The sequence below is a fragment of the Apiospora phragmitis genome, assembly GCF_038363925.1.
Source record: "Apiospora phragmitis strain CBS 135458 chromosome Unknown utg000006l:1.0-5683423.0:1.0-5690449.0, whole genome shotgun sequence".
Classification (NCBI taxonomy): Eukaryota; Fungi; Ascomycota; class Sordariomycetes; order Amphisphaeriales; family Apiosporaceae; genus Apiospora; species Apiospora phragmitis.
In genome coordinates this window covers 2224821-2251461 of record NW_027117404.1, presented here as the reverse complement: position 1 = coordinate 2251461, position 26641 = coordinate 2224821, and the positions used below count along the sequence as shown (strand labels likewise).

The 26641-nt window shown below is 53.8% G+C and overlaps 11 protein-coding genes across 11 annotated transcripts; 8 read left to right on the top strand and 3 right to left on the bottom strand.

Moving 5' to 3' along the window:
- PG994_005954 (uncharacterized protein) lies at positions 1 to 1026 on the top strand (the record flags this gene model as incomplete). Its single annotated transcript, XM_066857363.1, has 2 exons — positions 1 to 36; positions 148 to 1026. The coding sequence occupies 2 exons, from the start codon at positions 1 to 3 to the stop codon at positions 1024 to 1026; spliced, it is 915 nt and encodes a 304-aa protein (XP_066716632.1).
- Positions 1027 to 1792: 766 nt separating this feature from the next.
- Positions 1793 to 4217, bottom strand: PG994_005953 (uncharacterized protein; the record flags this gene model as incomplete). The annotated part of the gene is made up of 2 exons (XM_066857362.1): positions 1793 to 3930; positions 4193 to 4217. The coding sequence occupies 2 exons, from the start codon at positions 4215 to 4217 to the stop codon at positions 1793 to 1795; spliced, it is 2163 nt and encodes a 720-aa protein (XP_066716631.1).
- Positions 4218 to 4789: 572 nt separating this feature from the next.
- On the bottom strand, positions 4790 to 7372 carry PG994_005952 (ccr4-not core complex subunit; the record flags this gene model as incomplete). The annotated part of the gene is made up of 2 exons (XM_066857361.1): positions 4790 to 6968; positions 7329 to 7372. 2 exons carry the CDS (start codon positions 7370 to 7372, stop codon positions 4790 to 4792), a joined length of 2223 nt encoding a protein of 740 aa, XP_066716630.1.
- Positions 7373 to 9792: 2420 nt separating this feature from the next.
- PG994_005951 (uncharacterized protein) lies at positions 9793 to 10785 on the top strand (the record flags this gene model as incomplete). The annotated part of the gene is made up of 3 exons (XM_066857360.1): positions 9793 to 9979; positions 10029 to 10288; positions 10342 to 10785. 3 exons carry the CDS (start codon positions 9793 to 9795, stop codon positions 10783 to 10785), a joined length of 891 nt encoding a protein of 296 aa, XP_066716629.1.
- Positions 10786 to 11799: 1014 nt separating this feature from the next.
- Positions 11800 to 12680, top strand: PG994_005950 (NADH-ubiquinone oxidoreductase subunit A; the record flags this gene model as incomplete). The annotated part of the gene is made up of 2 exons (XM_066857359.1): positions 11800 to 12169; positions 12241 to 12680. 2 exons carry the CDS (start codon positions 11800 to 11802, stop codon positions 12678 to 12680), a joined length of 810 nt encoding a protein of 269 aa, XP_066716628.1.
- A 984-nt stretch (positions 12681 to 13664) lies between these two features.
- On the top strand, positions 13665 to 14390 carry PG994_005949 (glucose dehydrogenase; the record flags this gene model as incomplete). Its single annotated transcript, XM_066857358.1, has 3 exons — positions 13665 to 13716; positions 13823 to 14023; positions 14239 to 14390. 3 exons carry the CDS (start codon positions 13665 to 13667, stop codon positions 14388 to 14390), a joined length of 405 nt encoding a protein of 134 aa, XP_066716627.1.
- A 75-nt stretch (positions 14391 to 14465) lies between these two features.
- Positions 14466 to 15056, top strand: PG994_005948 (uncharacterized protein; the record flags this gene model as incomplete). Its single annotated transcript, XM_066857357.1, has 2 exons — positions 14466 to 14694; positions 14827 to 15056. The coding sequence occupies 2 exons, from the start codon at positions 14466 to 14468 to the stop codon at positions 15054 to 15056; spliced, it is 459 nt and encodes a 152-aa protein (XP_066716626.1).
- Positions 15057 to 17669: 2613 nt separating this feature from the next.
- On the top strand, positions 17670 to 19601 carry PG994_005947 (uncharacterized protein; the record flags this gene model as incomplete). The annotated part of the gene is made up of 3 exons (XM_066857356.1): positions 17670 to 17867; positions 18049 to 19079; positions 19169 to 19601. The coding sequence occupies 3 exons, from the start codon at positions 17670 to 17672 to the stop codon at positions 19599 to 19601; spliced, it is 1662 nt and encodes a 553-aa protein (XP_066716625.1).
- An 867-nt stretch (positions 19602 to 20468) lies between these two features.
- On the top strand, positions 20469 to 21008 carry PG994_005946 (uncharacterized protein; the record flags this gene model as incomplete). Its single annotated transcript, XM_066857355.1, has 2 exons — positions 20469 to 20745; positions 20791 to 21008. The coding sequence occupies 2 exons, from the start codon at positions 20469 to 20471 to the stop codon at positions 21006 to 21008; spliced, it is 495 nt and encodes a 164-aa protein (XP_066716624.1).
- A 646-nt stretch (positions 21009 to 21654) lies between these two features.
- Positions 21655 to 22973, bottom strand: PG994_005945 (branched-chain-amino-acid aminotransferase- cytosolic; the record flags this gene model as incomplete). Its single annotated transcript, XM_066857354.1, has 3 exons — positions 21655 to 22482; positions 22506 to 22663; positions 22727 to 22973. The coding sequence occupies 3 exons, from the start codon at positions 22971 to 22973 to the stop codon at positions 21655 to 21657; spliced, it is 1233 nt and encodes a 410-aa protein (XP_066716623.1).
- Positions 22974 to 24035: 1062 nt separating this feature from the next.
- On the top strand, positions 24036 to 26578 carry PG994_005944 (kinase-like domain-containing protein; the record flags this gene model as incomplete). Its single annotated transcript, XM_066857353.1, has 3 exons — positions 24036 to 24632; positions 24696 to 25539; positions 25599 to 26578. The coding sequence occupies 3 exons, from the start codon at positions 24036 to 24038 to the stop codon at positions 26576 to 26578; spliced, it is 2421 nt and encodes an 806-aa protein (XP_066716622.1).
- Positions 26579 to 26641: the final 63 nt, after the last annotated feature.

Sequence of the window (26641 nt, the reverse complement as noted above, 5' to 3'; positions counted from 1 at the left end):
ATGGCGGGACTGTGCACCAACCGCCCAGAAGGCCTCGTGAGCCCTCTTCTCCTACATACCCTCCTTTTGATTCGCAATGATAGCCAACTAACACCCCTTCCCTCTAGGGCCCCATGTCCACCCTAACGCCCCATCTCCCCCACCCAGTGCTTCTTCGATACCGTCCTGGCCCCCATGCCAACCTGCCTCTTCCTCCTCAGCCTCCCCACCATGGTCCTCGTGTCCTGGTGGCGGCGGCGGCGACACGAAAGCAGCGCCAACTACCTCTACCCGCGCTCCTCGCCGTACCCCTTTCCCCTCAGCAACAATGACGGCGGCAACAACAACAACGCTAATAATAACAATAATACGAGCCCCTACTCAACCACCAACCGGCAGTCCGCGGTCACGCTCCTCAGGCGCCTACTGCCCTCGCTGGGCTACTACGGCGCCGTGGTCGTGGTCCTGCTAATGCAGAGCGTCGAGATCGTGCAGCTGGAGCGGGCCTCGCTGGGCGTCGATCTCCTGCCCTTCGCGTACGTGGGTGCCGTCGCCGCAGCCCTGCTGCGGTTCACGGACGAGCTGTGGAGCGGCCGCTTCTCCTCCTCCTCCCCCTTCTTGTCTAAGGCACTGTCGCCGTTCTGGGTCGCTTCCATGTTCTTCTGGACGGGCAGCGCGGCCGTGACCGCCACCAAGACGATCGCCCTGGCCACGGGGCTCGGGCTCGGCGACGACAACGCGCCGCTGTCGAGGGGCGGCACGCCGTATCCCGTCGTGCACCAGTTCGTGGACCTGGTCATCTTGTCCGTATTCTACGCCTTGGCCGCGGCCGGCGAGGTGGGCATGACAGTTCGGCGCGGCAAGAAGCGCAAGGCGGTGAGGGTGGCTGCCACCGAGGAGGACGCGGTACAGCTGCGGGAGAGTTTCGCCAATACTACTACTACCTCTACTCCTGCTCCTGCTCCTACTCCTACTCCTACTCCTACTCCTACTCCTACTCCTACTCCTACTCCTACTCCTACTCCTACTCCTACTAATAATAAATGAGCTGCGTGCTATAGCCGTAAACCACAGTCATGGCTATAAGCATTTGCTGGAGTTCTTTAATTCATTGTAAGGATTCCTACTTGGTTGAATGGATTAGGCATAGCAACATAATACACGCCTTCGTGAACAGTTAACCTGAGAACTTCACAATCATCACAATCTATTAACGGCCGTATACGACCAGCTTACTCAAAGACGTGTGTGGGTGAAACTGAATCTTATTAGACAATGCAGGCGCACTCTAGCATAACGCCAGCCCTCTCAATGTAGGACTGCTCTGCTGATGCTCATACTAAAAATGCATTAGAGCCGTAATCAGGCGCTGTGGCTCAGACGCTCTATCTATGAACTCGCTATCGTATTCGCGAAATGGCGGCGCTGGCTCGGTGGCTGTCCATAGCCTAAACCATACCTAATCGACCGCTCGCTCACTGGTGGTACAGATATACTCGTACATGTACACATTAAGTTTGTGTGATTTGCGTATCCAACGCAATCGCTCTGAAACTTAAAACATCTGCAAAATCTCTCTTTCTCTCTCGCCGTGCATTATTTTTTGCTTCTCCAGAAGAAGCCAGATTCTCGTCGCTCTTCTCTATGCACTAGGCACCAGTATTCTCACAACCGCCGCAGTCCATTCTAGAACCGCATCAATCACCACAGCTGCCACGGCAACAGCTACGACAACGGCGACATGGAAGAACCACGCTGCACCCACGAGGGCGTACGCCGTAGCCGCTCCGAAAGGTAGGATTCCCGCATATAGTCAATGCAGGCCAAACTGGCGCCGGAGCCGGCCCACGGCCTGCTTGAACTTCTTGTCCGTCGCGTCGTGCTGCTTCTTAGCCGACACGAGCACCTGCTCGGCCTCCTCAATGCTCATGAGAGGAGTGCTGCCGATAGCCGGAGAAGCGCTTTCACCGTCATCTTCCTCGTCGTCCCAGTTCTCATGAGGGCTGTCGCTGTGGCTCACATGCTGAAACATGCCGTCGCTGCCGGGCGCACTCGCGGCGATGGTGTCGAACGACTCTCTACCGCGAGAGAACTTGGGGTTGAGCCAAGGGGCTAGCGACTGGAGGCTGGTGGCATTGGGGTTGGGGAAGGACGAATTGGACTTGTAACTACCGAGATTCAAGGACGGAAGTACGTGCTGGTTGATGCAGCCAATTGCCTCCTCACGATGCATCTTGCCGACCGGATCCTGCGGGAAACTGCCAGGGCCTGAGGGGAAGAACGAAGGCAGCCCATTGGGAACAGCGCGACCGCTGATCAGACTGAACCCAGTTCCCGGTGCGTTGTATTTGGGTGGAGAGAACGCAGTGGGGAAGCCGTTTGACTTTGCGACACGACTCTGCAACTCGAGAAAGCGTTTTTCTTCCTCCTCGGTCAAGTTGAGTACAAAGTCGCCGTTGGGAGTGAGGAGCACACGGTGGCCGTTCACAGATTTGTGCACCGGACGGAAGGCGCTAAGCTCAGCCTCATCCTCTTTGGTAACAACGGACTTCACGGTGGGTGGCAGTGAGTTGGGTACATGCTTTTCAAGCTCCGAGCGGTGGTTCGACGCTGCTTTGAACAACCCGATATCGTCGGGATCCGGGAGCTCACCTTCTTCGATAAGGCTCTGCAGGATTTCGGACAAGCTTGGCACCTCTCCAACAGCGCCTTCATAGACTGGCTCAGACCGAGGGTCTGCATTGGGATTGATGTAATCAGGAGTCAAGACTGTGGTTTTGGTTGACTCGTTCAACCTTATTGACGTGTCGATCGGTGCAGGGCTCAGGGGCGGGCTCTTGCTGTCCTTGCCCTTCGAGTCCTTGTTTCTTGAAGAAGAAAGATCGATGCTTGGCTGGGCCTTGGTAGCCTTGGTCACCTGAGCTGGCTTTTCATCCACAGCGGCCGGCTTTTCTGCAGCACTCGTCGATTGTGCGAGTGTACTAGACGTAGGTGCACTCACAGGAGTTTCGGGCCTGCTGACAGCGGGACTGGCGGTGTTGGACGGCTTGGGCTTTTTCTCCTTCTTCTGTTTCTTCTTTCGTCCAAGAATGGGAGCGATCTCGGCCTCCTGCTCGGCCACCTTGGTCTCAGCGATGATGGCGGCTGTTGCTTCTTTCGATGCTTCCTTGCGTTGCTTCCGCTGCTGGCTCTTCGTTGTTACGCGCACCGAAGCTGTGCCAATCTTGGAGGGCGGGGGCGAGCTCGTCCGAGACGCAGACACTGAAGCACTAATTACAGACGCAGAATCGGAAATGATCTCACTCGCGGGAGTCCCCGGGCGGTTTGCAGAGTTGGCAGCAGCTCGGATCGACTGAGCGGCTACGGGCGGGATACTAGGCGGCAATTCTGTCTTTGGAGTCTGCACTAAGCGAAGAGTCTTTGGAGTTGGTCGAGCCAGAGGCGAGGAGATAGTCGCGCTTGTTGTTGTGGGCGTAGCCACTGCAGATGCCGCAGTCTTGGTAGGCTCAGTTGTGCTAGAAAGAGCCGACTCTGTGGGCTTTTTGGGCTCAGCTGTCACTTCTGACACCTTCGTCTGATTGGCAACTTTGGTGGCAGCCGCAATATCCAACGTTCCCGGTGTAGGACGCTTGTCCGCTTTGGATGCCGGTTGTTTCTGGGTTGGACCCTTGGCAGCCGTCTCTGCCGCCGTCTTCTTCGACTGCGCTGGCTTAGAGGTATTCAAGGGCTTGGACGGTAGGACTGGCGTGGCTTTGGGTGGAGAAGCGGCCTTCTTGGAATCAAGTGCCGGGAAGTCTTCTTCCTGCAAAACAACCTTCCCTTTGGGAACACCTGATGCCTGTGCTGCGATATCGTTGGATAGTCCGCTCTCTAGAGCCAACTCGACAATGCTTTTCTTCGCATCTGAAGCGATGGGGGTGGTGTCGATCTTGGCGGTTTTCTTAGGTGTGGCTTTAGGCTTTAGAGGGGTTACTGGTCGGGGGAGAGCTGGGGGAGGCGGTCGCGCTACAGCTGTTCCTTGGGATGTGGGTGGATGGCTAGGTGTCTCGGCCTCCCCAAACTGTAGGATAGGGTGCGGTTGGGGAAAGCCAAGACCCGGGGTGGACCGGGTGTCGTTGGGTGTGAATGCGCAAACGATGCCGGGCTCCCAAATTCGATCGGGTAAGGATCGGAAACCAGTGCATCGACCAGAGATCGTGCATCAAGAACTGACTCGTCCAGGGGCAGGAGCTCATCATCTAGAACAAGACATTAGCTACCAAAACCAAGGGGAAGTCATTTAAATAGGGACGTCGCTTTAGGTCGTTGTCACGTCACAAGCTCCATCGTCGTCTTCCATAAAGAGATACATGATGGTGGTGAGGGTCTAGTAGATGGGTAAAGCTATATTTGACCAGCCTTGTGAAATTTCTTTGGCTTGGCCTGGTTCGTTAACGTACATGGAATCTGTGTGGAAGACGACGATGGCTTGCCTGGCGTGACCCCATTGACCGAGTGATGCGTGAAAGAAAAAAAAATGCACAGGTGCCAGTGCCAAAATAGGAAGTGTCTTCTGAGCAAAACCGAGGAAGCGCTGCCGAGAAACCTTCGCGGTTTCCAAGTGCAAGTAAACGCCCGATGCAATCCCTTGACCCTAGCCTGGGTCGTGCCTCTTGCAATGCTCGCTTAAACAGCGTGATGAAAAACAAAAGCCCCTTAGTACCTCTTGAGCCTCGTGCCGTAAACCATGACGCCCAACTCATACAATATTGCTCCAAAGCATGAACGAAAAACAATGTACCGACCCCCGGCCATCCTGTCTATAAAGCGACTACCACCGACCATAATTGGCACCGGCACCATACATCATGTTCGGGTTGTACCCACCTTGACTCTGACCTCCAAACAGCCCCTGTCCGACGCCGGCATTGGTGCCCTGTTGCTGGTGAGGCAAGCGCGCCTGCAGGATACTCGGGTCCGCAAGATCTACTAAGGCACCTCCCCCAGAGGAGGAAGTGTTAGCGTGTCTGTGCTTCTTCCCCTTCTTCTTCTGCTTAGGACCGAAGTCTTGGAACCCTCCAGGCTGAGTAGCATAGAGTGATGCCATGATGCCGGCGCCGGAAGCAGGAGCAGGGGTGGAGGATGAAGAGGGTGGATATTGGTTAGGAAAAGAAGAAAAGTACTCACGCTTACCCGCATCATGAGCCTGTCCACTGCCAGTACCTCTGCCTCGAATCAGGTTCTGCAACAAATCATTGGGGTTGTCCTTCGATCCAATGCCAAAGCCAGAGCCGCCAAACGAATGCCCCTGGCCAAACATGCCGCCGCTCACAGGAGGAGTGCCAGTTGATTTGAGACCCGGAGGAGGTCCAGGCATTGAGCTTGCATAAAACTGGCCACTTGGCTGAGAGTGGTAGGTCGAAGGCATCATGGAAGACTGCTGGGCCATGATTCGGGGGTTTGCGGTCAATTTCACGTTTGTCGAGCTCGCAGTACCCTCATTCGCAAAGCTAAAACGTGATCCCTGGCGCGTATGACCTTGACCCTGGAACAGGCTGGATTGCGATTGAGGATTCGAGATACCAGGCGGCATCTGATCAACGAAGCTGCTTTGAGGCCGCATAAACAACTGTTGCTGCTGCTGTGGCGTCATGGTGCGGCTGCCAATCGAGCCGGGGTTGGCAGAGCCTTGGGCGTAGGCAGACGTCAGGGCTGGGCCAAAAATGCCCTCTGGGTTGTTTCGCTGGATAGGCGGCTGAGTCGCGTTCCGTCGCTGATCAAATCCTGCACCATCACGCCCTTGGTCTCTGTCCTCGGGCTCTCCGCCTAGTGCGAGACTGCCACTCTCAGGCTCGCCTTCCTCGGGCTCGAGGGGTTCTGAGACTGGCTCTGCTGTCTCGCCAAGGCGATTCTCCTCCTCCTCTCGCATGGCACGTCGACGCAGGCCACCAACGATATCAAAGAGCGGAACCTCGGAATCGTCGAGACCTTGGGGCGCACTGAAGTCCGGGCAGGCGGCGATCAATCTCATAATATCGTTCATATCTGGTTGCGCGTAAGGATCTTTGACAGGTGCCCTTTCCACCGGTGTCGGGCCCCGGTTGGGGGATGGCTCCGACGAGGCGGCCTTCTTATACGCTCTCCGGCTGGCTCCAGCTGGGGTTGGTGCTGGTTCATCTTGACTCGAATCGATAGCTTCCTGCGCTGACTCGGTAGTAACGGGGAGGGCATTCGAAATCGCGGGGCTCGATGCTGCACCACTAGTAGCATAGCTCCCACGTCGACTTCGTTGCTGAGTGGTACGTGCCCAGTTCGCCGTTGCAGGAAGAGCAGGGCCATCGCCTACTTCGGATCCGTCTTTACTAGAGGTACGAATCATAGCCTGCGCAGCGGAAGGCTGTTGCGGAGGTAAACCCTGTTGGCGAGATGCGGATCGGGATGACGAGGCAGCGTTATTGTTGTTGTTGTTCGAGAGCGGTCGCTGGGTGTAGACACTATTAAGTGAGGAAAGATCCTGCCTGCTGTAACTGTCCTCCTCATCACCCAGCTCATGCAAGAACATGCACTGGCGGTTGCCACACTGCTCGTGCCGAAGCCAAGCGGAACAGTATTTAGTTGTGCCAAGCTGCGCCTTGAGTACGCGATCGCCGTTCATTGAGCCGTTAACAGCTTGAATGCATCGAGTCGCATCGTCCTTCTTCTCAAAGGTGACGTAGATACCAAGAGACTGCGGTGCGCCATCCGGAGCTTTGCGATTGCTAATCGAAATCTTCTGGATGTTGCCATACTGGCCGAAGAATTCCGGCCGCCGCAGCGTCTTCAATAGCTCGTCCTCGGGAACTGTAGGTGTAAGACCAGTCACGTAAACCAGGTTCTTCTGAACCACGCGGACGCCAACCAGGTTTTTACGATTTCCTTTGTCGACTTCGCGCTTTTGCACTTCCTTCTGACGCTGCTCAGCCGCTCGTTTCTTCTGGTTCTTCTGGATGTTCGCCCGGAACTCCGCAATCCTGCGCCGAATGTGTTAGTTGTGGTCTACCATAGAAATAGGGTGAGATATGCTAACTCTTCTTGCGTGACAACCTTCCATTGTATGGTCTTCTCGTCATACGGTCGCCGACAGGCAGGGCACAGGCCATTGAGATTGTTCTTCAGATTGTTGAAACAGAACTGGCAGATCTATGGCACGGGTGTTAATATGCTCTCAAACTATCCAAACGGTGGGTGGGGGTTTCTTACCTGATATCCGCAAGGACACGGTCTAAAATTTCTATCTGAAAGATCAAATTCCTCAATACAGAGAGGGCTGCCATCAGTTGTCAGTATTGTGAAAAACAAGATGCACACGGTTGGCCAGGCGTGGCACATACCAGGTATCTTCCTCCTCGTCGATGAAGCTGTCTTGAGGTGCCATGATGAATGTGTGAAGCCACGAAGAACAAGGATCAAAACCCGAAGCAACGTGAAGAAGAATCGCCGATCGACCCAAGCAGGCTTGATGTAGTAAGAATGTCGACCACTCAAGGTTAAGAGACGGTCACGCAGGCGTTTATCGAGGATGTGAATGCCCGAGGTAGGGAATCAATACTGATCGCTTAGGTGGTAAAGTGGTTGGTTGTGGTGGTAGCTTGAGAGGGCAGAACCGAGAAAGATGTATGGACCCTATGCAAGAACGCCGGAGAGAAATAGTACACGGAGAGAAGGGAGGGGCCTTCTGGCGAAAATTAAAGTATTGAGCTGCACGGTGCGGCGAGGGTGTGGTTGATGATGAAGAGGGTGAATGGGGAGAGGGTGGTAGGGAGGTGAACAAGTTTGATGGTTGCAGAACAGAAGCAATCTTCCATCACCTCCTGCAAAGTCGGAGTGGGCTAGGAAAGAAACGATCAAATGTCCTGTGAGTCCTCTGGCCACTCACCACTCACCACCACAGCCAGAGCCAGAGCTAGGCTCCTTCTGTGTCAAAAGGTGGGGCACCTGTATCGTGCACGGTGCTGCTTGGGTGGTTGACAGTTGCAGCACCCCAGCACCTCCAGTAATCAATCAGTTGGACTGGGACTGTGTGTGGTCAGCTTAACTCAACTTTATCTCCTAATGTTCCTTTCTCTTTGTGACTTGTATGGTTTTCCGTTAAGTGGAATGCGGGCATGCAAGGAATACGGGAATAAGCAGAAATGCCCCGTGTACTAGCGAGCACGTTGTGAGTAATTCTTGCTCAGTTCATCTCTTTGTGAAGGAGAAAAATAAATAAATCCCCGGCACGCTTCGGATCAGGTCGCGAAACCTGTGACTGCCTAAGGTTGAAGAGGAACATGTGGCATCCAATTGAATGTACCTCTAACCTTGAGGTTAGCTTAGGTAAGCTGTGCCGGTGGGTGTACATCAAACACGGGTGCATTAGCTATCTTTAATTACATAAGCACATACATTCACCTCTGGGGCAGCCTCCCTCTTCTGTCTCCCGCACATCAATAGCAAACACATCATTCAATGTGACAGCCTAGGTGCCCGGTATTGAGCCATGCTCCATCACTATAGCAGCTCAGGCATCCAGGTAGGTATGTATGCCTTGTACCTTCCTCTCACCAAACCCGCACAATCTCAGAGATCTTCAGCCAGGCTCTGCCGAGCCCTTTTCTCCGCCGTGACCTGGCATACCCGCTGAAGGCGGACCAGACTCGAGGTCCAGGTCATGTAACCTGCTTTCCTCGTGGACCATGATTTTGTCTTGTGAAACCGAATCTAGAGATTCGGGGAGGTCTTGTTCTTCCATGGCGATAACTCATCGTGCCACTTCAGCCATCATCCGAGCATTATACAAGCCCAGTCCATCGGGTTTCTCCAAACCCATAACTTCTTTCATTCTCAGTAGTGGCTCCCTGCATTTATATGCCATGTCGAAGGCGTGACTGGAACCGGTCCGACTTTCTGTCATGTGCTTTGTAGCATCTGCCTCTAGGTTCGCTAGAGCCAAATCAATCATGTAAGTAAAGTCCGGCGTATGTGCATCATACCCCATCTCGCAAGCAGACATGTATTTGGACACGCAGATATGAAGAACTCGGTGGTGAATCAAGAGAATGCGCAGGCAGATTGTAGATTTCACACCCGATGTTGCGGTGTCCCTGGCGGAAGCAGCACATCGGATATGCCATATTTTGAACAGATTCAGGAGCTGGGCGATATCTCTTACGAGAGTAGGTGGCAATGGCTCCGTTGGGCTCTTTCCTGATCGTGCCGTAGCCGTCCCTTTCCAGCAAATGTAAATTTTCGCCCCTGAGATGGAGTTCAAGGAATCGCGCGCCTCGTTGACACAGACGAAGATTGTAGGTACGTCTGGAAATCGAGGCGGCGTCAGCATGTAATTCAGAGAGTAACTGGACGGGAACCCATATTCCTAGGAGTACTGGTCGTCCAGATACATTTTTTGGTACTATATTGCTACATAACGCTCCGAGTGATATGGCTCCTTCCAACACACACCGCTCGGTAGTAGCTGCGCGCAAGACGAGAGTCTCCCATGAACAGTCGCCCAGATACTGCGATAAATGCTTGGCGTATACCACCCGAAAGTACTCAAAGTACCACGTATCGAGGACGCTCTGGGGTGTAATACTGGGCTGATGATCTGCGAGTGACCGTTCACCAGGGACATGGTAGAGGCGGAGGTAGGTGCTATCAGCATTGTGTGATGAGAGGAATTCACATTTACGGCCTGTGTCCACGCATTGGGAACATGCCGGCTTCCGTTCATCACATCTCTTATGTCTGGCTCTGAAGGCAGTTAGAAGGCCTTTGTGATTCTTTGACCGCATCAGGCAGGGGGCTGGTCAGGATATGGTTGCTTACTTGCAGCTCAGACAACCTGTTTTGACCTTGCGAGTACCTTGTGCGCCTTTCACCTTACGTGGAACCACAAGAGATGCCTCCAAGGCCGCTGCCAATGCTCTGAAGGATAGGAGTCTTGAGATCGTTGAGGTAAATAACAGACCGTACCGGGCCCCTTTCTCCCTCAGATTTGCTTGTGAGAATATCGGAGTAAAGAACTGACAATATATCTCTCGGCCACGCAGTCTGGGGTGAAGGTTCTGTCGAGTTCGAGATCAAGCAGGTAAAGGCCATTGCAGATGCATCGGTTACAGCTGGAGTGACCCAGCTCATCTGGTCCTCGCTACCCAATGTTACAAAAATGAACAACGGAGAACATGGCCTTGCCCACTTCGACAGTAAGGCTGTAGTAGAGGAGTACATTCGCAACCTGAACATCAGAAACGCATTCTTCATGCCAACTTGGTTCATGCAAAACCACCTGAGCATCATGCCACTTGTGAAGGTAAACGTTACCAAGGTGGACGTATACTTGCACTGACTGACCTTGCCGAACAGGGTGATGACGGTTCTCATGCTTCCCAGCAGCCATGGTCTCCTACGACCCGGACCGCCCTGATTGACACCCGAGACACTGGGAAATTCCTTGCTCCAGTCCTCGCCGACCCCGACAAGTACCATGGCAAGCGCCTCACTTGCGCAACGGCGTTCTACACTCCGGTCGAGATGGCAGAGACATGGTCGATGGTCTTAGGGAAGACCATGGAGCTCCAGCAGGTCACCGAAGCCGACTCAAACACAGTCCCGTTTACCGAAGAGCAGAAGAAGGTGATCAAGGATGCCAGTATGCTGATGACCAAGTACGAGTACTTTGGCCCGACCGACAATGATGATATAGCCTGGACGCTGGAGCAAATGACGGAGAAACCCGTAATGTGGGAGGAATCTGTCCGCGACCATAGGTCATTGCATTGGTCTTGTAGTCGGCAAAGGGTTAGTTAGTTAGCATAAGTATTGTCCATCGGATTCATGGCTGGGGAGATGCCAGTTCCACATAATGCATGGATTTATTACCATTGATGTATCTGCCTTTTTAGGGTGTCCTCCATGTGTTAGTTATAATTGTAAAACTACACGTCAACAGTACATTCGGATGCGCCCAATGGCCCTCACAGGAAGAGGGCTGGAGAGGGCTGGAGGGGGGAGAAAGGAAAGGAGAAAAAAGTGACCGCAGAGGGAGTTGAACCCTCTTGCCTTTAAGTATGTAAATAAGAATACTACCGCTAGGCTTTACCGACCCGGTCAAGGGAAATATAGGGTAAAACGGCCCATGAACCCTTGGCAAGTTGTGTAATGTCTACTGTCCACATTCCCGGGCTCTGGTTGTTGTGGAACTCAGATGGACTTTTGACGCCGACGAGCCTTGGGTAACAGTAAACCTAAACGCCCGTGGCATATTGGGAAACGAACAGGATAGAGAGCCCACGGGAAGCCGCCTCATCGGTTCTTATGAGCATATCACATTTCATTTCACATAACGGCCATCCATTCATCAATGCTATGCCAGAAGAGGTCGGTGGCTCTGATGGTGGTTAGTGATGAGTGGCACAAGTTTCTTGAGGACACATTGAAGTCGAAACTCATGTATTCACCGCGATTGGTAGATACATATAACAGGGGGGGGACGAAGTAAAATATCATCATGCCAGGTCTTCCTGTCGACGATGTAGGGAGCTTTGTGAACTTATTGTTGCTGCTATGATATCACTGGCCTCAGTGGAGCCTACACGAGCCACTTGCTTAAATTGACCAAAGCTTTCGGGTCTTACCGTAAGAGCTTAGCTCCCCTCCCAAATGTGGCTGAAGGGTCAATTGAAGCGCACCTGCCAATCCGGAGTTACTCCAGCCGGCTCTGCTCTGGCTATGACCTGTGGACGACGACATCTACAAAAGCTCCAATCCCGCATCCGGCATCACCACTCGACCAATTGGTCCGCCACACCACCACTATCCACCATGGCGACCAAGCTCTCTCGAAGTAGGGCGCTGGCTTCAGCTCTACGACCCACGAAGCCATCCATCCAGGCGCGCAGCACTGAGCAATTCGCGCGCTGCCTCAGCGCCACGGCCCGCAACAATGTCGTCGCCATGCCGGCCGAGGCCAAGGACCCGAGGAAGGCGCCCCGCGACCACCCCAACGAGCTCAAGGCCCCGATCGTCAACCCAGCCGACAAGTACCAGACCAAGGCCGACGACCTGCACCGCTACGGCTCGTGGCTGATGGGCTGCATGCCCAAGTACATCCAACAGTTCTCCGTGTGGAAGGATGAGCTCGTCATCTATATCTCCCCGTCGGGCGTCATTCCCGTCTTTTCTTTCCTCAAGTGTATGTGAAGGCATTCCCCCAAAATATTATTTCGCTTGCTCGCGGGAAACTATACTAACATCATAGAACAGACAACACTGCTGCCGAGTTCACCCAGGTCAGCACCATCACCGCCTGCGATTTCCCCACTAGAGACCAGAGGTTCGAGATTGTCTACAATTTGCTGAGCGTGCGACACAACGCCCGCATCCGAGTCAAGACGTACGCCGATGAGGCCTCACCCGTGCCCAGTGTTACCCCTCTGTTCGACGGTGCCAACTGGTACGAGCGTGAAGTCTACGATCTATTTGGTGTTTTCTTCGTGGGCCACCCCGATCTCCGAAGAATCATGACCGATTACGGGTTCGAGGGCCATCCTCTGCGCAAGGACTTCCCTCTCACCGGTTACACCGAGATCCGCTACGACGAGGAGAAGAAGCGCATTGTGACCGAGCCTCTTGAGCTCACCCAAGCTTTCCGCAACTTCGAGGGTGGCTCCGCGTCTTGGGGAGCCCGTTGGTTCTGGTATTGACCGCAAGCCCGACACTTTCAAGCTTCCTACGCCGAAGCCTGAGGAGAAGAAGGAGGGGCCTAAGAAATAAGAGAGCAAAAAAAAAAAGTACGCCAGGGACCTTGTACATAGATGTGACACAATTAGAGCTGACACCGCAGCGGCTCCGATCCCATATAACATGATTACGCCTTTAGAGGACTTTTTATTGGTAACTTGAAGCTACTCGTTGGTGAAGTCTTCTTGACATGACTCCTTACAACCCATTTCATAAGTACTTACTTGTCTAACAAGTTCAGATTATCTTTAGCTTCATCCGAGGGGCCACGATGACTTCGGTACACAGCCACCCGAGTTAAGCTAGACGCTGATGGACTACTGGCACATCAGATTGATGAATGACATCCTACGACTGCGAAACAATACTGATTAGCCAGAGCAGAGAGGAATGGCCACTTCAACTCATTCGATTTGAACTATGGAATACTGTGATGCCGACTATTCGAACCAGGAGCCGAGAGATATTTGCTTTTTGAGATTACAGAATAGGAGATGTCGCGGAGCATGAGGATAATCTGGATTAAATCGTGTTCTCAGGGTAATAGCCAGTACGCCCCGAAAGGAGGAGTCGAAAGGTAATGCATCGATTTTCCTTAAGGGGGGTCTCCCGAATGCTTGGCACCATATATGCGGCAATGGCTTTGCCCAGGCCAAAGTACCCTCTGCGTCAGAAGGTCCTGGAGTCCTGGGAGGGAGCAGGTTGGTGTCACGGCCTTGCCCTATCTGGATGCCAGCGCTGGCGACATCATTGGCGTTGCCGAGTTTAACGAGTGCAGGAATAAGAGCAGGCACCAGACGGCTTCCGCAGTCGACTCCCTCAACGGAATCACGGCCTTGACAATTACCCTTGTCACAAAGGTGCTCATCGCAGGCCCTGAAGGGTCTCCCTCCGCCTCCGGTATCTAACTCGATAATGGCACAAGCATTCTTGGACATGAAGTCATTATGGCCGTCGGAGCCGTTTATATGCCACAGCTTCTCATGCTGTCAGGCATTGGTAAGTAAAGCCCCCAAAAAGTATAACCCATTTGTCATCGTATTCATTAGCAGTGTGACGGTAAACTAGACTTGACAAGACCATATATTAATCCCAATCACATTAGGACCCGAGGACGAGTTTAGCAAACACAGCATCTCGGTGAAGAAGAATCTCCCCGATGTTGGGAAGAACTACGCAGACCACATCCTCTCGCCTTCGGCCTGGAAAGTCCCCGAGCAGGGGTGGGCCCCCCTTGGCTCCTCAAACTCCGTCTTCAAGTCGGCTGCGAACACTCTCGGCTCCCCTCCGATTTCGAGGTCACGGCGTCCATCACGGGAGCCGGCCTCGCGAAGGCGATCGATACCGACGAGGGCAAGTCCCCATCCCCGGACCAACGCCCCTTCCGCAACGGCACCTTCTTCGAGCACATCAGGCTCCACACGGGCTCCACCGACGGCTCGCACGTCGGCTTTTCGGGCATCACCCTTGTCGCAGACGTCGCGCAGCTCCGTCACGCTCGCCTCGGCTGACATCCACCAGATCGACCCCAGCTACCTCGCCACCGCGGTGACGATTACGTCTACCGCGAGGGCGTGCGCCAGGAGGTTGCGGTTGCCGGCAGCGCCCAGACCTTCCTGGGCCGTGGGAATCCTGGACGGCGAGGCCCAGCCCCGCACCACCGAATCAACTGAAGAGTACATCGACACCCGGATGCCCGCATCCGGGCCGCCGTGCGCTCCGTCCACCACCCCATGGGCACAGCCACCATGGGGAAGGTCGTCGACACCAACCTCCGCGTCAAGGGGGTGTGCGGCCTGCGCATTGTCGACGCCTCGATCCTGCCGGTTGTTGTCCCTGCCCATCTCGTGGTAACCGTGTACAGTCGCGGAACAGGTCACCTAGAGCATCCCCCAGGACCAGAAGCAGTGCACAAGGTGCATACCGCCCTGGCGAGGGCAGCAACGGTACTGTCCCTACCAGTTGAAAAGATCAGCAGTGAGTAGTACTCTTTGATGAGCCATGCACGTATAACACTGCAAAAGAAAACCCTTTATGTCCTCCTCTTCTAGATGTTTATTCAGCCATCCTTCTCTTCTGTGTCAATATTCAATTGAAAACTGTTCATAGCCAATTCACCGTTTCTTCTTGTTCTTCTTGCCATTCTTGTCCAAACGAACTTTCGTCCAATGGTACACTTGTTCACATACAGAAAAACCGACGGACTTTCTTCAACGGCTGGTGGTTCTTCTTCTTTCGTTCTCCTGTCGCTCGGTGAGGAACGACGGCTTCGCCGCCACTGCTGCTGCTGCCAGGGGCTGGGCCCTGCTCTTCCTTCTCCTTCTTCCGAGCGGCTCTGACGGGCTCCTCCATGATCTTGCTTCTAATAAAATCTTGGAATTCGACGTCGTCGCTGAGGGACAGCAGCGGGTCCCGCATGTAATTGTACTTTGTTGCTAGCTCCTTGTAACGGCGGCTCTTCGGGTCGGCGGAGACCCCCGAGAAGTTGAACGCCGTGTTAGTCGCGGCGTTTCCGATGGTGAACATTGTGATTGGCTATATATTTAATCGAGGGTCAGCCTTTGACCCAGTGAGACGCTGCGAGGCTGCGCCGACGTGGAATAATGCAGGAAAAGGGGTGTGGGTATACTAACATGGTCTCTTGGTCAGGGGTGATTATTCAAAGGGCTTTGTAATACTGTCGCAATGTTCTTGTGAAGGGGTATCGGAGGACTGGTTTGTTTACTTGACTTGTTGGGCTCTCTGGGGATGCCTCTGGAAAACGCGCCTGTCGCTATCTCAGAAGGTCACACTGGTAGTCGGTAACCCTGAGAGCTCGGTGCAAAACTACATGTAGTCTCAACAACAGCATAGACTTCATTCAAGCTGACACTTTAGGCGCCGTAGCAGTAATCTGTATTATTTTATTTATTATATATCGGAGAAGCCCGTTGCAGGATATACATGTGCTTCCAATGGCCTTCCGTCGGTCCGTAAACACAAAGTGATGGTATGAGTTTCTCCAGATCCTGGGCTCAGTTCCTTTGAAGCTTATACAGTAAAGCCGAACTCTCCATCACAGACGTTCATATATATCCATCTGATAACGCAGTGTAACCTATCTTTAGAATTATACATCCTTCGTTGAGTAGTAGTCGGCCAGGACTTGAATGTAGACTGGAGGGAAGACGATATGTGTTAGTCCCTTAGCGTCATTACCTTATCCTAGCACATTGAACACTCTGTAAGCTCAACGCGTTTTCCCTTCTGCACTGGGGGAAAAAACAATAAGCTTTCCTGAGGCCCAGGAACGCGTTTTACTTTCTTGCCCTTAACTCCTTGGCCAGCTCTAGATCATTGGCAGTGATTGTGGTGGCGTTGACGGACAACTGCATTGTAAGTAGATTACTAGGTGCGACTCAATCCAAGAAAGGCCTGCATACAAGGCTCAGTTGTTAGCATTTCTGCCATGATGTACTGGTATTGCTGGCTCTAGGGCAAAGCTTTCGAAACCAAGGTTAGAGAGGAACGAGCCGTTGACCCTTCGCTAGATACCTAGCAATGCAAGTGGACTGACCAGCGAGATCTAACACGCCCCCTTATTATGCTGGAATAACCAGTCTCCTAATTTCACCGGTAATTACAAGAAGGGACAGGAAAGGTATTTATGCACATAGGGTGTTAACCCCCAGCCGAAGTTTTTCATATATAAATATCAATCCCCATCCCCTACGGGCGAGACCAGACTTAGTCATCATCAGCCTCATGTTTCCAGTAAGTACGCTCTATTTCCTCTGTTGGTCAATATGAGGCATGACCTTATGACATTCGCACCGGCGGGGACGCACTCTTGCTTAATGATGTCTACTGGAGTACACAGATACAGACGAAAGACAGCGATGCTCCCCCCGGGTACAAGAGAAGAACTCCCAAGAAACACATGCCGATGGCATCGGGTATCAACATCAAAGTCTACAAGCCGATCCATTTCCTAAGAAGTAAACTTTCGCTCCTAGACCCTGTTGTTGTAGAAGAAGACGACAAGGATGAGATGGCTCAGGGCGTTGTCCATCGTGCTACTAAAGACCCATTCCCCGGGACCGAACAAGTATTCGTAGCTCGTGGCTTGAGCTTCGAAGCTAAGGATGTCCTGATCGCTCTGCTGCAGTGGCTCTTCCTACGATATGGCCCATGCCGTCTAACCGCTCAATCCCCATCCATGCGGCGATCCGGGAACGTCAGAAGGACGGGTTCTATTTCCTATGCCGCTCTAGAGAGTAAGCCACACAAGCAATAAGGGGCCATCGAACAAAGCAACACCAGTATAATTGGTTTTCGACCATACCAACACCTGATCCCGAAGATCCATTCCGGTTCACTGACTGGACAATTTTGCTCCAGTTAGTGGTTCGAAAAACGATAACAGTGACGAGCCTTTCTTTGTAGTGCGTGACTTAGCTTGTGCTACGAGGGACTTTCGGCATGGTCATCGGATTAAGCTATGTCAACTCAGGGATCTACCTAGTAGGTGGTGGGCGTATCGGGATAAACGGAAAATGCTGTTGGCTTGAACATAGCATAGTGCATGGCCTAGGCATATTGAACCAAAATGCGGTCGCGTAGCAAGTCAGCGCAAGTCAGCATACACTCGTGCAAGCCTCTATGGCACTTGATGCGAGTATGCAATGCATATTGCGACATGCAGAGATCTGCGTGGCGTCTGACGTGTACCGGGAATTGCTTATAGATGTTGCAGGGATATGCTACCTAGCCTTCACATATCACATCGGGGTTATGAAGGTGTGGGGCGTTCCATCATCTTCTTAATCGTAAAACTCGACGACCAACTCCCACCCGAATCTCTAATCAATCACAGAAACCCAGAGTGACAAGACTTTAACCTAACCTATTTAATTAATAGAGTTGACTGGCAGACGGAGCCTAATTGTGGTAGTCCCTGTAGTCTCTGCGCCATGAGGTCCCCATTCAAGTGCGCTGCAGCGCTGCTACTGTGCCCTGTAGCATTGGCATCCCAGAAAATATTATCGGGCGGACACAGTCACAGTCCTTTGGATGATGCGTTCGAACGTTTCGCTTTGCAGACTTTGGACGAGTTCCATGTGCCCGGGTTGGCGATTGCTATCGTGGACGGCGAGAATACATGGGCTGCGGTGAGTTCAAATCCGGCTTACTTTTTGCTACACCACATCCGAGCTTCAACATGCTCAAGCTGCCGCCATCTTTGTCTGGCGCTCAGCGCTAAAGCTTCTTTGGGCCCGCCACCGCGCCCATTCCTTACCTTTACCTTGGGGGATCCGGAGGTATAGGGGCATTTTTGCTGACGAATCGTAGGGTTATGGCAATGCCACCCTACCGGGGACTCCCGTGACGCCATCGACGCTATTCTACGGCGGCAGCACCACCAAGGCCTTCACGGCCGCCGCCTTCACGCAGCTCATCGACTCAGCCGCGCACCCGGACGTGACGTGGCGGACGCCGCTGGCGCGCCTGATTCGGGACGACTTCGTGCTGGCGCCCGCGTACGCGTGGGCGCAGGAGCACCTGACACTCGAGGACGCGCTGTCGCACCGGACCGGGTTCCCGCGCCACGACAAGTCGCTGTCGACTGCGTACGGGCCCGACGGCCACAAAGCGACGATGCGCGACCTCGCGCGCAGCCTGCGCTTCCTGCCCATGGTGCACGAGCCGCGCGTCGAGTTCCGCTACTGCAACCTCATGTTCATGGTCGCGTCGCACGTCCTGCAGACCCTCACGGGCCGCTGGCTCGGCACCACGCTGCGCGAGGGCCTCTGGCGGCCGCTCGGCATGAACGCGACCTACTTCTCGCTCGAGGACGCGCAGGCGGCCCCGGAGCACCTGGCCATGGGCTACTGGTGGGACTACAGCAGCAGCAGCAGCAGCGACTCCTCGAAGAAGAAGAACGGGGGCGGCTTTGGCGAGGTCCCGTTCGCCGGGCTCGACGGGGCAAGCGGTGCGGGAGCGGTTGTGAGCACCGTGCTCGACTACGCCAAATGGATCCGCTGCCTCGCGAACGAGGCGGAGCCGCTGTCCAAGGCAGCGCACGCAGCCATCAAGACGCCGCGGATGACGCCCGTCGGGACCGGTAAGGGGTGGGACGGCCCGGGGTCCTACGCCCTGGGCTGGATGGTGAACCCTTACAAAGGACACACCATCTACAACCATGGGGGCGGGATGGAGGGCTACGGCACCGAGGTGTTCTTCTTGCCTGACCTGGGATACGGCGTGGTGACTATGGCCAACACGGCCATGACGAGCAATTTCGCCGGCAGAACTCTGGCGTGGAAACTGATCAATGACAAACTGGGCGTGGCAGAGGAAGATCGATATGACTGGGCCGCTGCGTAAGTGAAAAAAAGAATCCTAGAACTATCCAACCAAGTTCACATTTGGCCTACTTTCGGGAGCTAATCATCAACGACAATGTTCAGAGGCAAGAAGTCTATTCAGGACATATTGTCAAGCTACGATTCGCCGTCGACCGGCTCTACCCCGAGCGTACAGAGCAGCCGCTACCGCCGACTTTACCGCTCCAGAAGTACGCAGGGACATACTACCATCCAGCGTATCAAAATCTCACGGTCGAAGTCGACGAGGGGACTTCTTCGGGCTCTCGGCAATCATCCAAGCCGCAGCTCAAGGCGTCACGCGCTAATGCCGTGTGGGAGGTTTCCTACGAATTTGAGCATGTCTCCGGCGAGTACTGGGCCGTTTTCATAGATTTGAAGAATACGCCAAACTGGCTGTCAGGCCAGGTCGCCAAGGCTGAGTTCCGGCTCGGGCCTGATGGCTGGGCCGATGAGTTGGTCATCGAATACATGGAGGATGGAACGGAAGGTGTGATCACGTATGAGAGGGTCGAGTAAGCTAGCATAACCAGCATAGAGAGAAGAGTCACTGGAGAACTAGGTTGGCATGCAGATATGATAAATCGTAGTGTTCATTAAAATCATGCTTATGTACGTAGTAGTGTCATACACGACATTTTGAATGGCTGTTGCCGCCTTATCATGTCATAAGTGCCGAAATAGTTGAAGTACCTAATCATTTGAGTTAGCGAATGGTCAGGCCAGAGCGTAGCAAAAATGTTAACATTAAAGATGCAAATTTCAGACTGTTGAGCTTGATATATTTGTAAATCAACATAGAGATTCAGTTGGCCGTTCTTAATGGAAGTAGTTTGTCATCATAAAAAGGCAGGTGGGAGACTTGAAATAGAAAGCATAACGACTTACCATTAATGCTCAGCAGATGCGGTACTAGTCAATTACTGACTCTCTTGCTCAAGCAACGACTGCCATACCGCATCTGGGTGACAATGTCCAACACATTCCCGTTGGAATGGTTGAGAACAGAGTCGGGAATCTTCCTGGGAGTGATGTGAAGAACAGGAAAAATGGTTGATATGAAAATTGTCTGGTGAAATTTGTAGCTCTGCAAAAGTGGGACCGAGGTCTGGAGAACCTGCTGACATAAGTAATCCCACGTGACTTTCCGACCCACTCCGCAACCGCCCCAACTCGGCATTCTCTCCTCCAGCTTCAACCTCACCTCAAAGGAAGGACCTACCCGATTGACCTGAGGGCACCCAAAGCAACAACCCACTCGGGGCCAAATAGATACATCTCCACTCCAACCTCAATCTTCCATTCCCTTTTCTGACCGGGACATCGCTTGGTCTCAATTGACTCGATATACCACCGAAAAAGGAGCCGAGCGAAATATACGAAAAGATGCCCGCGATCCGCCCGCAAGCCGCCGCCCGGGCGACTCGCGCTCTCACCACAGCGTTGAACCCCGCCGCCAGCAGCAGCCGGACCTTCTCTTCGACGGCCGCCCGGCCCGCCAGCCACGGCCCCCAGTACGACCCGCCGTCCGGCTGGCTGTTCGGCGTCAAGCCCGGCGAGAAGTACCAGAAGGAGGGCTGGGGAGACGCCGTTCTACTACGGCTTCTGCGGCACCTTCGCCTTGGCCGCCATCGCCTATGCCTTCAAGCCCGACACATCGTAAGTAGCCTAGCTAGCTAGCGAGACATACACCCGTGCCGCAAGCCAGGCCGTCGCATGCGCGCGCTTGATACTACGTTGCGGGCGAGGAGTCATCATTTCACCTTTGCCTTCATGGTCGATCCCACAAGCATTGTCTTTGCCATCAATCTATGTATAAAAACCGATACTGACTCGTTCTACAGTATACAGACTTGGGCTCTTGAGGAGGCGCGGAGGAGATTAGAAGCCGAGGGCATCCTGGAGGACCCGGAGAAGAAGCGATAAGAACGTTCTGGCGGGCTCCGTGGATTATGTAGATGGACGGACAGATGAACATAAAGAGAAGGAAAACCGGATGAACGTCTGGGAGAAAAGAGAAAAAAAACCACAAACGAAACATTACTCAACTCCTAGAACGGGATGACTGGATGGCAGATAGCCAAGGAAGACACGCCTGTCTTCTTCTGAGCTTGACCATCCGCCTTCCGTCTCGCGAACACCCTACACATCTGTACATGAACCTTGTTTTATCTTGTTTTCACTCTCATCTTTCAGCTGCCGGCTTCTCGCCGTTTGCTATGTGTACCCGAGTTAGAGATGCAGCATTATAGAACTGGGTCGCTCCCGAATGAATCGGACAAGGGATCGCAGTAGGCAGTCCCAGAAGAGAAAAGTCGATTTTCCTATGTACATTCACGCATCTCACGATCTCTCGCTAAAACATGTACTTTACCCATGGACTCGCATTGTGTGATCTATAAAATGCAATCATTTTTAGGTGTTTGGCTAAAACTTAGCCCGAGGCTATGTACGCCATGCGCCGTTCCGATCTATTTAATTACAACCGTCCTTGGTATGGTACACAAGGATGGCGCCAGTTACCGGCCGTTCTATCAGACTTTGTTGAAGCTCTCCGTCCGTCCGTCTGTCTTTAGCACACGTGGCTCCACTCGTGCTCCTCGTCGCCGTACTGCCGGGCCTCGATCCAGCCCTTCATGCGCAGGGCAATCTCGCCCGACTCTTCGTGCTCGCTCAGCCCGCAGTCCATGGCCTCGCCCTTCCAGCTGATGGTCCGGACGGGGCTCACGATGGCCGCCGTGCCGGCGCCGAACGCCTCCATCAGGCGGCCCTCCTTGGAGGCCTCGGCGACCTCCTTCATGGTGTACTTGCGCTCCGAGATCATCCAGCCCTCGGGGGCGAGCTTCTCGCGCGCGAGCGCCAGGATGGAGTCGCGGGTGACGCCGGGCAGGATGGTGCCGTCGAGGGGCGCCGTGAGCAGCTCCTTCTGGTCCGTCTCCTTGTTCTTCAGGGCGACGAACATGTTCATGGTGCCGACCTCGGTGACGTACTCCTGCTCGCCGAACAGCCAGAGGTTCTGCTGGAAGCCGCGCGAGGCCGCCTCCATCTGCGGCACGATGCAGGGCGCGTAGTTGGCGCCGAGCTTCTTGTCACCCACGCCGCCGGGCCACGCGCGCACCGCGTAGTCGGTGGCCTCGAGCGAGACCGCCTTGAAGCCCGTGGGGTAGTAGGGCCCGACAGGGCTGGCGATGACGTAGAGCAGGGCGCTGCCCGGCGGGCCGACGCCCAGCGTCTTCTGGGTGCCGATCATGGTCGGGCGCAGGTACAGCGAGTAGCCGCGCTGGTCGGGGATGAAGCGCGATTCGAGCTTGGCGAACTGGGAGATCAGGTCGATGACGGCGGTGGGCGAGAAGGTGGGCAGGGCAATGCGGGCCGTCGATTTGTTCATGCGCTCCATGTTCTTGTCGGGCGGAACAGGCGCACATTGCCGTTCTTGTCCTTGTAGGCCTTCATGCCCTCAAAACATTCGAAGGCGTAGTGGAAAACACAGGTGGCCGGGTCGAGGGACAGATTCTGGTAGGGTGTTATTTTCGGTGCTAGCCAGCCATCTTGTTGTGTCCATTCTATTGTGAGCATGTGATCTTGGTAGCAAAGTTAGCGATAGGCACATCGTAAAGCATGCAATCATAGCATAGGATCTGTACCTGTGAATTCTCGGCCGAAGATGAGGGCGGCAGGGTCCTTGAGCTCCTTGGGAGAGTCGGTCTTGGTGATCGACAGCCTGGAGGGGTCGACATCGACGGGTTTTGCGCGCGAGGCGGCCTCGGGCTGAATGCTGTAGCATCTCACTGGTTGACGAGCAGCCAGACTCAGAGGAAGCAGCTGGCGAGCAGCAGGAGCTCTAAAGGCTCTAAAGGCTCTTCCGGCTCGCGGAAGTAGCTGTCGCAACATGATGGTGTTCTATAAACAATGCAAGTCTAACTAGCAATATTCTGGTGTAACCAAATGCAGATCTCTTGTATATTCTCGAGAGGGCAGTAAATTACCTGGCTCCAGCCAATTGGGATCAGTCACAGTAGAATCATTTGTCAACGAGTTCCAACGGGTGCTCAACGTCGGGGCTGCAGCGCATGATATACTCGAATTGGGAAAAAGTGATTGGGTCAGGAAGGGCGTAGCTCGTAGCGCTATCGGAGGTCGTTTGTGGCCAGTCAGACCATTGCAGGTGGTGGAATTGCCTGACCCGATCGGATCCAATCAAGGGACCATGCCAATCAATTTGATCGGATCCATCATGGGCAATGCCGCTGCAGTACGGAGTAGCTGAGTTGCAGTTATTTACAACCCCGCTAACCCAAGGTACTTGCCGCCAAGCTGCCAAGGGATTCATAGTGGCTGCCAGCTTAGCTTTACATACTGGATTCTCGAGTGATCGATGTGGCTTGAACGACCCCCAGAGCCCCCGGAGCTCCATTATCGTCTATGCTCAACCTATTGATGTTGGAAATCGGGCAGTGATAAAGTGTCTATCACAAGCTGACCAGGTCTCGGTATCTACATGCAATTAATTATATTATTCTACATGCAATCACTTCGCTCCACCACTTTGCGAATACTACCCCGAAACTTTGATGTTTTTGATACTACAGCTCGAGACCTTTGTTTAGCTCCCATTGAAAGGCAAGGTTATTTGGCCAGTCAGTTGGAACCCATTTTGCGAATTGGACGCATTCACCCCTGCAAGCTTGACTGACGACGTATTTAATGGTAGAGTCGGGTCGGCTTATAAAATTGCGGCAGCCATTAGAACTTTGGCGACGACATATGATCGCGATCGTGCGACGACAGAAAGGGACCCATTCCGATCGGAATATAAACATCGGCGACTCGGCTCAGCGCGCGCGCGAACCCTCGGCGCGAAAGCCGCAGAGAGAGTCGGAACCATAATCGCCGGATACGCCCAACGCCGCGACACGAAGAGATGAGGGCTGAAGGTCGCCCCATCTTGCCATCATGTTTTCGTCCTTGAAGAGCTTCTCTTCCAACATCGGCAGCAACTACACCATCTCTCCCAACATCACGTCCAATGCCGGTCCCTGGAAGATCTACGATGCGACCGCAAAGAAGACAAAGAAGCCTTACTCGGTCTTCGTCTTCGACAGGAAGTTGCTCGACTCACACGGGAACTCCCTGGGACGATCCGGCGCCAGCGCCTTCAAGCGCACCGCCGAAGAAGTCGTCGAGCGCCTGAAGAAGGAAGCCTCGTCCCTCGCCCGCTTGCGACACCCCAACGTGCTGGAACTCGTCGAGCCGGTCGAGGAAACACGCGGAGGAGGCCTGCAGTTTGTGACTGAGCCCGTGACTGCCTCATTGGCCAGTTTGCTTGCCGAAAAAGATGACCAGGAACGAGCGGGGGGCGTGGGTGGCCGCTCGAGCAGATACATCACCGAAGAGGCCGATGGTACGAAGAGGAGGCGGGAACTCGAGATAGACGAGCTAGAGATACAAAAAGGCTTGCTCCAGGTCAGCAAGGCTCTTGAGTTCCTGCATGAGAATGCTGGGTTGGTTCATGGCAACCTCACCCCTGATGCCATTCTAGTAAACGCCAAGGTAGGAAATCTCTATATACCCAACGTCTGTCTATTATCAACTTATTAACATTGGCTACCGCAGTCTGACTGGAAAATCAGCGGCCTTTCATTTTCCAGTCCCCCAGATGGCTCTACAAAACCAACTTCAGTTCAGCCGATCAGTTTATCTGAGGTCCTCAACCTTGATCCAAGGTTGCCTCGGCATGTGCAGCTCAATCTGGACTATACATCCCCTGACTTCGTCTTGGATACTAATCTTACCACGTCGGCCGATATGTTCTCGTTAGGTCTTCTATGTGTTGCCCTGTATAACTCGCCTCACCGCTCTCCCATCGAGTGCAATTCCAGCGTCTCGTCCTACAAGAGGGTCTTCTCGTCCTCCTCAACTGTACCCTCGTCACAAAACGGGTTTCTTTCGTCAAGGCCTCTGCCTAGGGACTTGCCAATCCATGTACTGCCTCGGTTAATCACACGACGGCCCGCACAGCGAATGACAGCCAGGGAGTTCCAGGAGAGCGAGTACTTCGATAATATATTGGTGTCCACCATACGCTTTTTGGATGCGTTCCCAGCTAAGACGCCGAACGAGAAGGCTTCTTTCATGCGGGGGCTAAATAAAGTGCTACCTTCGTTCCCCAAGTCGGTGATGGAGAAGAAGATATTACCTGCCTTGTTGGAGGAGCTCAAAGACAAGGAGCTTCTGTCGCTGATTATGCAAAACATCTTCAAGATTATTGAGCTTTTGCCTGCCTCGAAACGGGCCTTCTCTGAGAGGGTGCGGCCGCGTATCAAGGAGATATTTATCACCAATTCCAAGCAGACTCAAGCTCAGGAGAAAGACTCTGCTCGTGACGCTTGCTTAATGGTGATTCTGCAATACACTTCCGTTATGACCAGCAATTGTTCCGGGAAGGAGTTCAAAGATGGTGTGTACAAACTGAAGACTACCCACACCGCCCTCTAATCGTACTGACCAAGGCCATAGACATCTTGCCCATTATTATGACGGCAATTGAATGCCCAACGCCGGCCATCGTGGATGTAGCCATGCGTGGCTTGCCAACGGTGCTGCCCATATTGGATTTCAGCACCATCAAGAACGAACTCTTCCCCGTTATCGCCACCGTCTTCAGCAAAACGAACAGTCTCGCCATCAAGGTCAGAGGTTTGCAAGCGTTTGTGATCTTATGTGGCGGTTCCAATGACCCCACGGGAGGTGACGATGGATTGGGCCGGTTCGCTCCCGAGAAGAAGACGTCATCCTCGAGTGCTTTGGATAAATACACCATGCAGGAGAAGATTGTTCCACTGGTTAGAGTGATCAAAACCAAGGAGCCGGCTGTCATGATGGCGGCGCTGAGCGTTTTGAGGGTGGTGGGCGATGTCGCCGATGCCGACTTCGTGGCCATGGATATCCTGCCCATCCTGTGGAGCATGAGTCTGGGTCCTCTGCTCGACCTCAAGCAGTTCCAGACCTTCATGGAGCTAATCCGGACGCTGTCCAGGAGGGTGGAAGACGAACAGACCAAGAAGCTCCAGGAGTTGTCTGGTTCTGGGTCCAATGGCAAGGCGCTCGAGAACGAGGACTTCATGGCCTTTGGTGGGATTACGGGCACCACTTTTGAGACGAACGGGTCCTCGGAGGACGACTTTGAGAAGCTCATCAAGGGCCGAGCCGGTGGTAGTGGCGGTGGCGGCAGCGGCGGTCTCGACTCTAGCAATCCCATGGATGCTGGCTGGGGTGACGCGCCTAACACGGCCCGATCATCTACGTCGCAGACCGTGAAGTCGCCGCCGGCGCCGGCGTTCTCTTGGTCGACCCCAAGTCCGACGACCCAGTCCGCAGCTGGAGGCTTCGGTGCCATCAAGCCTCAGCCGGCGTTCAGGACTGTCACGCCCGACCTGAACAGTTTCCAATCCTTGACCCCGCAAGCGACACAGTTCTCTCAGCCCTGCAGCCCATGACGAGCCCGAAGACTGGTGCTAGTAGCAGCAAGCCGTGGGTGTCCTCTTCATCTACGACTACGC